Source organism: Lepisma saccharinum, chromosome 1 (assembly GCF_977018435.1).
Source record: "Lepisma saccharinum chromosome 1, izLepSacc3.1, whole genome shotgun sequence".
NCBI lineage: Eukaryota > Metazoa > Arthropoda > Insecta > Zygentoma > Lepismatidae > Lepisma > Lepisma saccharinum.
The window spans coordinates 191771537-191785763 of NC_139229.1; the positions used below are offsets into that span (position 1 = coordinate 191771537).

At 39.1% G+C, this 14227-nt stretch overlaps 1 protein-coding gene across 4 annotated transcripts in view; it reads right to left on the bottom strand.

Moving 5' to 3' along the window:
* Positions 1-10972, bottom strand: part of LOC145977855 (uncharacterized) — a 154619-nt gene extending 143647 nt beyond the window's left edge. For all 4 annotated transcript variants that reach the window (XM_083110193.1, XM_083110201.1, XM_083110185.1 and 1 more), the window contains exon 1: positions 10430-10972. In XM_083110193.1, the coding sequence (XP_082966319.1) occupies positions 10430-10582 (153 nt within the window). In that variant the 5' untranslated portion in view covers positions 10583-10972. The remainder of the gene's footprint in view (positions 1-10429) is intronic.
* Between the last annotated feature and the right edge of the window lie 3255 nt (positions 10973-14227).

A 14227-nucleotide genomic window follows, 5' to 3' on the forward strand; every position in this document is an offset into this window, starting at 1 on the left:
TAAGGAAATTGAGCACTAGGATGGGAGATAGCCAAGTCTTGAGTATTAATTACTGTTGCGCTTAAGACTGTTGTGGGAATTTGGGTATGGCGATTGAGAATTAAATAATTTGAAGAAGGTCGAGATTCAACTCTTCAATGCCAACAGTGAACCTAAAATTTACATAGCAATTTTGGTGGGGCTCTGGATATTAAATTGGGGAGGGGGAGGTATGCTTGCAGTTTTTATCTTACTATACTCGTGAGAGGCTTTATTATAAATTTACAATATTATTATTTTTTATTCTAATAATTGTAACCCAATTGAACTGTATGGTAGCCTGATGTTGTGTAATGAGACTACTGGTATCGCAATTCACTAACAAGTCTCGTTAGATGCGATGTGTTCAGTTATATATTGTCACCCGCTGTTTTTATTTTTTTTATTGGAGATCACGACACGTCGCAACACCTCACAACCCACCAGGGTGCGTAATCAATGAAAACTGGTGAGGGGGAGAAAGTTCTTAACCTAACTCCCCCTCCTCACAAACATATGTGTGAATTATACCAGGGCGCGAAATTTCCGGTCGCCAGGTCGCCATTGGCGACCAAAAGTTTTAGGCTGGCGACTAAAATTTCGTTGTTTCAAATGTGTGTCAAACACGCCTCAAGACTTCACCTCTTGAGAGAAACGGCAGAAGTTATAGAAGAAATTCTAAAACTGAGTGTTATTCACACTATTAGGTGGTTAGCCAGCAAAGAACGTGCAATAAGAGCTCTCTTGCAATCATGGAAAGCTGTTGTGACCCATCTTGAACAGGTGGCCCATAGAAAAGACAATGATGGAGCTAAAGCTAAGGATTTGCTGAAAAGTTTGAAGCAGTTTAAATTTGTTAAGCTTCTGTACTTCCTTTTGGATTTCTACGGGAAATAGAACCTTTTAAGCGTGGCACTACAAAATAAGAATTGAACACTGTATTTCAGTTTTGGCTGACCTGGAATCTAATGTTGGACCAAGCGAACAAGATTTCTTGGACCATGTATCCATTTCAGGGAAGATCAGGGATGTGCAAGAGTTTCAGACTGTTAGATGAAACTTAATTAACAATGCGAAGGTGTACATCACAGAAACATTGCCGTCTATGTCAACAGATGCGATTGCATCTCTGCATGTTTTCGACACCTTGGGTTGGCCTCCAAAAGAAAATATTCTTCAGTTTGGGATAGAAGAAATAAAGAAGCTCTACATATACTTGAACCCGAGCCTTTTTAATGAGAAAATGGATGTTCTGTCAGCAGAGTGGACAGAATACAAACTTTTGTTTCCTTCTCCAGCTTTGAATCAGACGCTGGAGAAGATCCACAGTGAGGACTATTCAGCAAGATTCCCCAATTTGCTCCAGATTTTGACATTTTGTGCTGTTCTACCAGTGAGCACAGCCTCATGTGAGGGAGGTTTCAGCTGTCACAACAGACTCAAGACTACTTACAGGAACTCTCTGAAGACTGAGGCACGGGATGATTTGCTCAGAGTTTCCGTAAACGACCCCCCCTCCTCCCTCCATCCTCGCTGTCAGAGTTTGACCCAGCAACTGCGATTGATAAGTGGTACTTCAGTGCAGAACGACAGCGCTACACAAACATAAATTCCTATTTTTTTTAATAATTGCTCATATTTTTATTATTTATCAATATAAAAAGTGGCGACCAAAGATTTTAGTCCGGCGACTGACTTCAAACTTGAAATTTCGTGCCCTGAATTATACGATGTACATATTTGTATGTTATTAAAAGTAAAAATAAGTTTCTCAATTAAAATAATTATTATGATTATTAATTAGAAATAAATTTGTCACTTTCATACATATCAGATAGTGTAAAGCAGCTAACTAATTCCTTTACTAACCGGTTAAAGATGTTAATAAATTATGAATAGTTGAAGTGGTTTTATTATGTGTAAGTTTTTGTTTAGTTTGTGCACTATTTTCAGATAAATCAATTAGATTTCATAGTTATTATTGTTTTGCATTCTTGTTTTACTTTTATTGTGCGTATTGATGTAGATTTGTTAATAATGTCTTGAGAGATAAAGCATTCAACACTCACAACCACACTAATTTGTGTGTTTTCGATATTGTTCTTAATAAAGTATATTTGAAATTAAAAGTAATTGCTTATCTTTTCTTTGTTAGAACAAAAACTCTACAGCCCAGGAAATTTTTGGTGGGGGGATTTTTGAGGCCAAGATTGTTCATGGGGGGAATCCCCTCATCCCCCTCCCCAGGATTTTGCACCATGAACCCAACAATCCAGAAATACAAGAAAAAAGGAGCGAAAAGAACAAAACAGATCAGCATTTCCACCCTTCTTTCCGTATGGGATAAAGACTCAGTGGGGTTTTGTCCGCTCATGACGTCACACCTGCGGCAGTCGTGAAAAGAGGCATGTCTTACCCCAGCCTTCCCTTCTAAAGTGAGAATCATAGAACTTAAGCACGTGTACCCTAACAGTGTTGCAAACTTATGGGGAAAAAATAATCCACATAGCCTACAAGGTGTAAAAACATTCCATTTGTCAACAGATGCGGAATAAGCAGTGTATCACTGATGACCTGTTGAAAGTTATTAAATGTATGTAAAAAAAAATTAAAAAATGTTCATCTTGCCTGGTGGCCGACTTTCACACACATCACCGAAGTACCCTGGCTCGAATCCCGGCATGGGTGTTATTTGTGAGTGTCCCTTCATCAATTTCATCTGACAATCACTCATCCTCATCGTCAGGATTAGGCAAAAGTGGAAGAAGCAACGCTAAATTAAAAAGAATCAAATACAAAATTTACATCTTATCCCCCAGGAGTATGACGGTTCCGTACCAAAGGATAAATTTTCTCTCATATTTTACTAAAAAAAACCTTGCTAGAAGAATGTGACATATTGAGATAAAATAAGTTTTGAAACCGGGGTTTCTTCATTAAATTTATTTGATGTTTGAAAGTGTTATGATTTATTATTATACATAATGAAAGTAAGCTAATACATATGATTTGATTGAATAAATTAATAATTATTAATTAGATAAAAATAATGGAAATAACTTGTTTGGTTTGATTGATTTGCTTTATTTTACTTCCCCTCTTGTGCCACTTATGGCTAATTTGCGAAGATGGGGATGAATGATGATGATATGATGAAATCGATGAATAGACATTCACAAACATCCATGCCCAGGCCACGATTAGAACCAAGGTCCCCTGGCATCATAGCGCGATGTGCTGCATACAACTTCGTCACGGGGGGGGCTAACTAATTATTTGGAATTCAAATATCACCTATCCCTCATCGTCTCATAACTAATGACAAATGTGCATGTCACAATGTGGTCGATCTACACCTCAATGTCACACATTCCAGTATCCTCCAGAGTGTACTTCAACATCTCTAGTTACTTCTGCAACGCCAAGGGTCCCGGGTTCAAATTCCACTCGGGCTTGGTTGTTTGTGAATGTCCATTCATCAATTTCATAATTTCATCACTCATCCCCATCTTCGCAAATTAGCCAAGAGACACGAAACGCAAAGTAAAATAAACTAAATCAATCAATCAATCAAATCTAAAGTTACTTCATCCAAAAACACACTCATATGTCTTCTTCATCCCGTTCAAAAATGCTGGATTAAGCAGCAAAGACACCAAGGGAAACTAAAACGGGAACTTAGAGAAGCATAAAAGCACCGGCGGAGTTCTGGAGGCGTCAGTGGGGCCTGTCCCCAACTTAAAAAATACTAAAAAATAACACATGATTAAGTTCAGTTACTACATTTTTGTTATGAAGCCATACCGCAAACCTTGACGGTTGGCATGTGCGGTAATTGCGCCGCAATAGTGGGTCTTACACGATTTGATTCAAGCGTACAGTTTGAAGAAATAAAAGCGTAAAATGACTTTGTGTTGAGTCAACAGTTACTTCTGGGGCATCAAAATAACTTTTCAATTTAATTTTTCTAAAATTTCTGAAGCTTCCTATTGTATCGTAACTTTTTAAAAGTAATACGAGTATTGTATCAATACAAATTTAATGAAATGCACAATGCAATAATCGTACTGTTTTGCTTCTTTTAAAACTGACAACCAATAAACTAATTAATATTTGTTTACTTAAGTGAGGAAATTTAAAATTTTCAAATCTAAAAGGCCTACAACTAAGTGTTTTTAAGTTGTTGTTATTTTTAATTTCCGGGGGAAGGCCTCCGAACCCATTATAAACTAGGGGATATTCAATAACCCTCAGGTACATCATATACTTCTCCCAGAGTCTGGTGGCCCCAAAGCAAAAGCTCAAACTCCGCCCATACATAAAAGTGGGGTAAGAAGACTGTACAATACAGAAATATTTTGAGACAGTCACATTTTATTGTACGCTACATATAAAACAAAATGCATATTTGGGGATGATTTTTTAAATATTGTCACATTTTTCTTCTCTCTTGTTGAGAGGTGTTCATTTTAAATCAACCTCCCTCACCCTACGGCCTGCCCTCTTTCACCCGCAAAAGTATTCCGGAGTGTGAGGATTTCACCATCAGGATGGTGACCACCTCTGGATTATAGATAGACTCCTGGGTCCCACCCCCTCCCCCAACCCCGGAGAATCGTCACTGACACCATCATATGCCGACATTCGACATACCACTTCCGTTTCTCTACTTGACTTAGTAGAAAGTATTGAGGTTGGCAACTGCCTAATAACGGATTTCTTCCGCATCACGTAGTCCGTTCTATGAAAGTACGCTAATGGAAGAAAAACTTTTAAATTACATTGGATTATACATTTTAAAATATACTTTCTTTAAAGGTTTCTGCTTATAATAATAATATAAACAATATAATTATTGTATAAATTACAATCAATCACGTGAACAGCAAGAAAATAGCACCAGTTTCGAACATGGCGACTTCCATGCGTGCAGGAGGGTCTCCCGTGATTTCAGAGTAATCTTTCGGAAATAAAGCTGTTTGAAAAGTGGCAAGAAGCAGGTTGTTCTTAAAGTTTATGTGACATTGTGTCGGTGCTATCCTGAGCAAGCAGTGAAGTTGGTGTCCAAGTGTAATTGTGTGTCTGCGTCTGTGTGTTTTCGGTGTGGTGAAAGAAAGGAAAACGACCGGTCAAGTTGTGGTGAGTTCCGTGAAAAAATCAAGTTGTTGCTGGTATAAACAAGTACGCGAGGTGCTTTCACATTCTTTCAATCAAAGAGCCATCCTGTCCACTGTGGGGAAGATGTTGATAGTGATGATTGATGACGATCTCCCCATTTCCATGTTACGTAAAATTAAAGGTTGCGAGTGAGCAGCAAAGGATGGCCGCACCATTCACAAACAGCTGGTGCGGAGTGATACATTACTCGAAGTGAGACGGTTGTTTACAGAGGGTCGGAATGAAAATAAATTCTAGGGAGGACAAGGGGGGCATACCTATAACTTCTTCGTTTCTTCAATTTTTCACATTCGTACTTTCCTATCTGCTTCGCGGAACATTCCTTAAGGTGTGTTGACATTTTTTTTTCATCAAAGTAATTGCAATGTTTCACATTACGAGTACTTCTTTCTTGTAGTCTTTTCGCATGCCTCAACCAAAATATGGCACGTACACCTTCCTCCATAATCGTGCATCATGCTTGTTTTGTCGATTTTCATTCATTATGCAGTGTTTCACCCTTCAGAACCCAAAAAATACCCGTGAACAAAGTTCATCTGATCATCTTTTTCTTTCTTTACGAAGAAAATTGAAATGTTTTGTGGTGCTATCCGTGAATGGTTTTTGGGGCTATCCATCCCGGAATCGGTGGGAAATTTAAACTAAAAAATTACTTTCGTTTGAAATTTTTGAGACCAAATATCCCACAGATTCTGGGACCCGCCCCTGGGGTAATTGACCTTCCGCGCCCTACCGCTACGCTCCGCTCCGGCTTTCTCTATAGCGTCCCTGTTAAAGGCATGTTAGAAATTGGCCAGAGTCACCTGCCCCCAAATGAGCCCCAAACTTTTAAATCTGAAGAAATCTGTTTGCAGGATACAGAAAACTTACCTGAATTTTACCACGCATCCACGACACGTCATATTAGGCATAGCTTACATAGTAGCTTACATTCACTACCCACATTTTGGACATTCCTTTCTTTTCTTCACGACACCCGTGTTCAATTAAATAAAAAAATCCACTGGATCTTCCACACCCGGTACGAATTTCACCATGCATCCACGACACGTCATGTTTCTAACTTTTGTTGCAAATCCAGTTTGAAACACTGGATACCCAATGAACATGAACAAAACACAATCACAATGCATGATGATGTACGAAGGTGTATGTGCCAAAGCCCATTGTCCGTCGGAGAATTAATTTTCAACAAAGAACATGAATTTCCCCTATCATACATTCCCACATCACACAAAACACCCTCCCGATGTTAGACAATACTACAGGAACTTATTACGGTAAGTAGTTTCTTCCGTAGAAATGAAGAAATCTGTCTGAACAATAGTAAACTAGTACCCATCTCTGCGTAAATATAACCAAGGTTGATAAATACAGGTTGGTCGATTAGGGTACTTGATGTGAGATGACGCCATATTGGTTAGAGGTGAGTTAGTGGATTAAAAAAAAATAGTAAATCAAGGAAATTGATAACCATCATATTTAAGTTATATATTTTTATTAGAGAAATAAGCAATATATAAGCAGTGGAAGGTAGTAATAGTCGAAAAATTAATATAAAATTCGCTGTTTTATATTAAGTATTTCTTTTAATATTTTGAAAGCAGAGAAGAAAATACAAATGTAGTTAATTCACACACGGAACGGGCCAAGTGAGGAGAGTAAAGAAAAAAAAGGTAAAGTGCTCCCCTGTGTATAGCACCATGCCATAAAGGCGTATAGGGGGTGTGGGGGTAACGCCCTACACTTTGTTGATCTGATCGCGAGTGGGGGTGATGTGATCAGCATAATGCCCCTGACCGCCTTTACCCCCCAGGGTTTCCCCCAGGTACCCATGTTATTCGACGCTGGGTGGGCGCCGGGGCCACTTCGTTAGAAAAGCTCCCGGATTTGAACCGGCAGGGGTTCGAACCCGGGACCTTTAGCATGGTAGTCAGACGCGTTACCGACTGAGCCACCGCGGCCACCAAATAATTGAAATAATTGAAAACATTTTGTGAATTAGTTTGAAGCAAATGATGTGTTGACTGTTCACTTCATTTTGTATGACAGTACTTTCTACCTTTGAGAGGAGACTTTGGTGAAAATTTACAGAAGTAACTCCACCGGAAGTACCCACCGCCATTTTGAAAATCACGTCATCATTCCAAACTCGCATCATAACCAACCAAAAACGAACCACCATATTGAAAATACAAATTAAAAATTTCCAAACACACAAAAAAAAAAACGATTTACGCCTTTGAACACACAGTAAAATCAAATTGGAACCACGCCAGTAAACACGAAATAGAAAGATGCCACTAAACACAAGGGGGAACGACACCAGTAAACACAAGGAGGAACGACGAGAACAAAACGATTTACCCCTTTCAACACACAGTTAAATAAAATTGGAACCACACCAGTAAACACGAGGAGGAAACACGCCAATGAACACAAGGAAGAAATGCATCTTAAAATTTTAATGGAACCAGGCCAGTAAACACGAGAGAGACAGATGCCACTAAACACAAGTTGGACGACGCCAGTAAACACAAGTGGGAACGACATCAATAAACACAAGGAGGAATGACAAAAAAAAACAATTTACCCCTTTCAACACACAGTAAAATAAAACTGGAACCACACCAGTAACCACCAGAATAAAAAATTCTTCTCATTCTTCATTCGATGATACATGAATTCCACTAAATAACTCAAAAAGTGATTTGCTTCTATTAGCAGAGGGCAAAAACCTTTTCACTTCACTCCACAAACCCTCAATGGCGTTTGTATGACAACCAGTCTCCTTATCTTTGAAAGTAATAGAATGATTCACAGTCAAACGACAAAAACTTATTTCAGACAAGCAATCATAGGCTCTCCAACAATCTGAATAAATAATGGTACCTGGCAAAATCTTCTTCTCAATCACACCCAACAAAGTATTCGCAGAACGATCTTCAACACACACCAAAAAAAACACTTTTTACCCTTCCTTTCCACCCCACCAAACACCCACTTTCCTTCCACAGTACGCCCTCTACTATACTTTCTCTTCCCAAACATACTTTCATCAATTTCTACAATTTCATCCTCTGAGGAAAATAAAATCTCGGTGCATACTTCCCGACAAAAATTTTACCAGTCACAAACAATCCTAGATGACAAGTTAAGTTCTCTAATAGCAACGGAATTACCAAACCTCCAACACCAAAAATACGTAATGTACAAAATCATGCTCAAAGAAAGCACAGACCCCTCAAACCAACTTCCCTTCCTAACAGAACGACTAACAGCATGCCTCTTCCCATACACACGTCTCTGACACTTCCAAACAAAACCATCAGAATTTGAATGTTTCACTTCATTCATTAACTCTCCACACACAGGACACTTGTAATTGGAAGATAATATACCCCTTTCACGAAGCTATTTCAACAAAACCAATGAACCTTTATCATACAAACGCACAAAATCAATAAAACAATTAACTTCACCAAATTCAACTTCCGCAGACGTAGAAGCCAATGACGCTGAAGCCATACCAACACGACCACACCAGTAAAACACACTCAACCGTCTACTGATAACAAATGACTACACACCAAGCAATAGCTAATTGAACATCAGCAGAGCCACCTACCATCAACTTACTAAAATAAACATACGCTCGCTGTCTTACCACATACAAACCACAACTTCCGGTGGATACATGGGAGTCAAGTTTAACCGAGACTTTATACTCTGTCCCGACTATCTCTGCTGCATCACGGCACATAGTGGCAGAGAACGTGGAGGGGCAGGAAGGAGTATCGAGTGGGCAGAGCAAAGCAGTACATGATGCTGCGAAAGATCGTAACTTCAGCCGCTATCCCCGGTTCTCTCTCACATGTTCATTGGTACTCGTAGAGTCATCTCGCGTCACTACTTGCACAGAGACGTTTCCGTTCACTTGCTCCATCAAAGTTGTTTTCTTGTGTATGGAGTGATCATTAAAAATATTCTTGGGTAGAACGCAATGCAACACACCATGCTTTATTGTTGAAACGCCATTTACAGTAAAATGAAAAATATAGAACAGATTTTCAATTTTTTCAATTATAAACATTGTTGAAAAATGCTTAATATTAGTAAAGTTAATATTTCCACAAGGCCGTAAATTTCGGTTTCTTAATGTAATTTTGTTACACAATTCAAATTGATACAAAAGCGTTCCATTTTCTCAGGATGACGATAAGATCAAATTATATTTTAGTTTATAATATTCTCGGGTATATTAAAATCTGCAAGAGTTCTTATTCGCAATACTGGAAGAAAACTGAAGATGGAAATTAAAGTTCAAGTTACTATACTATAAGAAAATTATTTATTTGACGACCTTGATATCTGAAGTCCTTTTGGTACTAGTTTACTATCCTCATTTCTACAGAAGAAACTACTTACTGTAATAAGTTCCTGTAGTATTGTCTAACATCGGGAAGGTGTTTTGTGTTAAATTCATGTAAGTTTTCCGTATCCTGGAAACGGATTTCTTCAGATTTAAAACTTTAGGGCTCATTTGGGGACAGGTGACTCCGGCCAATTTCTAACATGCCTTTAGCAGGGAGTCTATAGAGAAAGACGGGGAGCCGGAGCGGCACGCCAATTACCCCAGTGACGGAGCATTGAATCGGTGGGAAATTTGAACTCAAAAATTTCAAAGGAAAATATTTTTTTAGTTTAAACTCCCCACAGATTCCGGGATGGATAGCCCCAAAAACCTATCACGGAATGTTCTGCAAAGCAGATAGGTGAGTACGAATGTCAAAAATTGACGAAACTAAGAAGTTATAGGTGTCCGAAGGATAGTAAACTGTTACCGATTTTATGCATAGATAGGCTAATCAGGACTGGACCTAAAGTTTAAAGTGGGATCCGAACCACTTTACAATGCGCTTCCACCCAATCAAGTTCCGAGCTGTAGTTAGGAGGCATCGATGTAAATGAAAAAAGTTGTAAAACAGATAATGCAATGGCGTTGCTGCTAAAATCGTTTTGAGGAAAAGGAGCACATAAATGTGAGAGACTATTTATATAATTTTCGATATTGGTTTGTTAAGATAATAAACAATATGTTTGAAAGAAACGGTCACATGAAAATTATCACCTTACTAACAGTTCGTCCGTTATCAGATCATTTCCAACTGCCTACAGCACTTTAGCCTAGATAAAACATAGGAGTTATAATTTCGGAAATGAACAAACTCACCTTCTGGAGATGTTCCTCTATCGCCTTAACTATAACTGATGCATGCTGTTTATTATCGTCTGCCAACATCGTCAGCATGCTAATCAATGGCTTGCTATTTAAAGTAAGGTCTGATAAAGATGATAAATATTCTTCTGCTACTTCTTCCGCCATATTTACTATCTTTTCATTAACTTCGATTCTAATAAAAAGTTACGTTTAGTTTATGAAATTCACATTATTAACGTTTTAAAAAGCCGTATCGTTTTCCTCGTATTCACACTTTTGTTTTACGTGCACTGCAAATTCCCGTGGCACGAACATTCAACGTATGGTTCGAGTTACTCAAAACGATTATCTTCACGTGAATAACAGAGAATGGTTCCTCAAATGTTTACAATAAACTGTCACCCTTCGTTGTTGTTCCAAATAACTACAACACTAACACCGTAATGCAAGCAGTTCCACAAAAATAAATTAAATTGCACACATCATCGCACAAATTCACTTCCTTATTCACTCTACATACTTAAAATGGCTACCGACGTTACGTGTTCCCCTTCATCCTTAATAAGCTACTTTTCTATTGGTTGCTTTCAGAAGGCGAACCCGTAAGCAGTATATAATTCAGTTCAATTTATCAACTTAACGTCACGAGCAAGCCATTCTACATAATTGTCTGCGTAAACCATGTGCTGAAGGCTTACTTCAATGCTTACTTCTAATTCTTTAGCGATTATGTAGCAGTAGCATCTCAATAGAACTTGCATTCGAAAGTATCTGAGACCGTGGTTCAGTAAAATATTGATTGATTGAACATTAAACAATGTAATGCGTGTGTCAACGATGAGGCCATAGGCGGATCTAGATTATTTTCTGTATGCACCTCTCTCTCTCTTTCTCTCAAAATTCACAACATAATTACGAGGGTTCTTTTTATGACTAATTCGTGGTCGCATAATCTAATCGGATGTTCAAAGTGGAATCCGAACCACTGCAAAATGTATTTCCACCAGGACATGAACCCAGAATCCTTTAATTATACGGTGATATAATATGTAGATTTCGGGGGCGATGTCGTAGAGGCAATGCAATCAAGGGGACCCAGTTTCGATACCCTGTGGAAGCACATAATGGTTCGAATCCCACTTTAAACTGTAGCTGCAGTTCCGATTGGCCTGTCGGTGCATAAAATCATGTACCAACTGTAACTTATTTGATAACTACAATCTGTATTGTATTTCATCTTTGGCAATGTTTGCTGTAGCAGTGTAACAATTTTTTAAACTTTAAATTGTATTAGCAGTGGTGGCGTTTAGGGTGGGGGCGGTTGCCACTTTGTGCCACTTATTTCCCCGCCCTTTTCCTTGCTTTCCAGTTTTGTTAACCCAATCGCCGCCACGGTATTAGTTGTACTGTTACACTATTTATATGTCGTATAATTTTATAATTTAGATACTTATTTATAAGAGTGACCTGTTCAATGTCATTGCACATTTTCTACCATAGATGATCAAAGGAACGGAATAAATAGATTATCTCTGGAACGAAAACAAGTGTGCGCAAGTAGAGACGCGATAGAGGGCTCCACCAATGAACACATGAGAATGAATGGGCAGGGGCGTATCCAGAAAGAAATTTTCGGGTGCCAGCCACGCGTGCCCGTCCCCCAAGGTAAATGGTGAGTACTCTCTCCATAATAATACGAGGATAGTTATCTCGGTTCTTTTGTGTGATTTCTGTTATTCTTGAAATCGTAATTTCAGAATTAAATGTCTGTTGACACTTTTCAGAAGCAGTTTGATATATTTGGCTGAACTCCTCATCTGAAATCTCCCGAAGCAGTTCTGTGACGTCTTTTGGCTAAAAGCAGAGGTTAAATTCTGATGAGGGCTCTAAATACTTTGTCAAGTGTACAATGGGTGCGTTCCGAAAGTCATAACGAAACGAACGAATCGAACGAAAGTAACTGGGCCCGTGAACCTGGTGAAACCAGTTATTTTACAGACTTATGGGACGCTCTTGACGAAAGCGCAGGCGCAGCCTTTTGTTTATAAAAATTTTCCGCATGGCGTCCAGCGGAAGGCATTTCCTTCCGACAGAAATAAACTCTATTGCGGATAGTGTTACTCATTTTAATCACATTGTAAGAACAGTTGAGGCACACTCATCTTGTGCATGTTGCTTCATAACGCTCTCTGTTAAAATTATAATACAATTCCCGAACTAGTGCAGTTTTAAGCCATCATGCACCCTCGTTGTCTGCAGGTAGCAGACGATTCTCACCGAACAAACCAACCTCCTGGCTCGTGCGTTTGGTGAATCTCGTTCTTGCACGAGACGCACGGAATGCAACTTTTGGGACAGCATAATGAACCTCACGAAACGCACGGAAGCACTTATGGAACGGCCAGTTGCCATAACTCGTTTAACGCGTTAAACTCGTGCGACTTTCGGAACGGGCCCAGTATAACTGAAAATCTTTACACAGATAATGAGAAAATCCCCTTTTCAAGTGCGGCTAGAAGATCACTTGCTTCGTATGGTTCATTCGGACAGCTCAAAGTTGAAGAAATTTAACAAAAACATGAAGTTAGCAGTAGCGGTGATTGGGTTCCAAAATAGGGGAGGGGCAAGGTGCCAAATCTGGGGGGCAAAGAGAGTATATTTCCCTTTGTAGATAAGATTTAGCATAGTGCGGGGACAAAAGTGGCGAAAAATGGCGGCAACTGCCATCGTTAGGGCGTCTGACTACCATGTGAGAGACCAGGGTTCGCTCCTCGGCGGGGGAGAACCGGGATCTTTTCAACCTGTTCAAGTGTAGGGTTACCAGATCCCTGTAAGGGAAATGTAGGACATAATGTCCCAAAATGTAGGACGCAAAACACTCGCAAAAAATAGGATAATACACATTTCTAGAACGAGCTAGAAAGTAATTTATAATTGGCACTTTTCAGTTTTTAAGAATATGATTTCTTAATGAATTCTTACTCGTATATGCAAAATTCCCAAACTTTTAATCAAAACTAAACAATACACTTATAAAAATTTCAGGTTTAGTCAAAATATATTTGTGAGACTGATGCACAGTCAAACTCTTTGAAAATATATTGAACCAGTACCAAACAGACTTTATATAAAAAAATATTTCTCTCATGACTCCGTTGTGATGATTGTAATGAAAGTACGGTATGCGCCAAAATATACAGTACTGAAACTCGCGCATCTCGAACACGTGGTTGCGTTTGTCGACGGGGCATAGCTCCAGCTGCACGTGTTCGCAGTAGTGAAAAGGAAGTTGTGTTGTGCAGTTGTTGTTGGAAATGGATTTCTCGACGGAGGAAAAAGTATTCATAGTTGAGCATTATTTCCGCTCATACGGAAGCGGTCGTGAAGGTGGACCGAGTTTGAAAAAGGTGGCAGGGCTGTCTATTGTTACGAAATTTCGGCGTACTGGTAGTGTACTGTCTCAACGGAAGGGGAAGTCTGGTCGACCAGTTACTGTTTCGACAAATGTTAATCACGCACGTGTGCTCCAGCAGGTGCTGCATTCGCCCCGACGAAGTCTACAACGAACGGCCTTGAAACTGAACGTCAGCGGTACGTCCGTTATGCATACCTTGGGGAAAAAAAACACGCTAATGTTATCCTCAGTAACGTATAATTCATAATAAGCAGCTTTGAAATGTACTTTTGTTCATCTTCTCATTTCAGTACTGTACATTTTGGCGCATACGTTACTATAAAAATTTGCATCATGACTCAGCAATTACGTAACTTGAAATGGTTCCAGAAGTTTCATCCGGGGTAGTTTTTTAG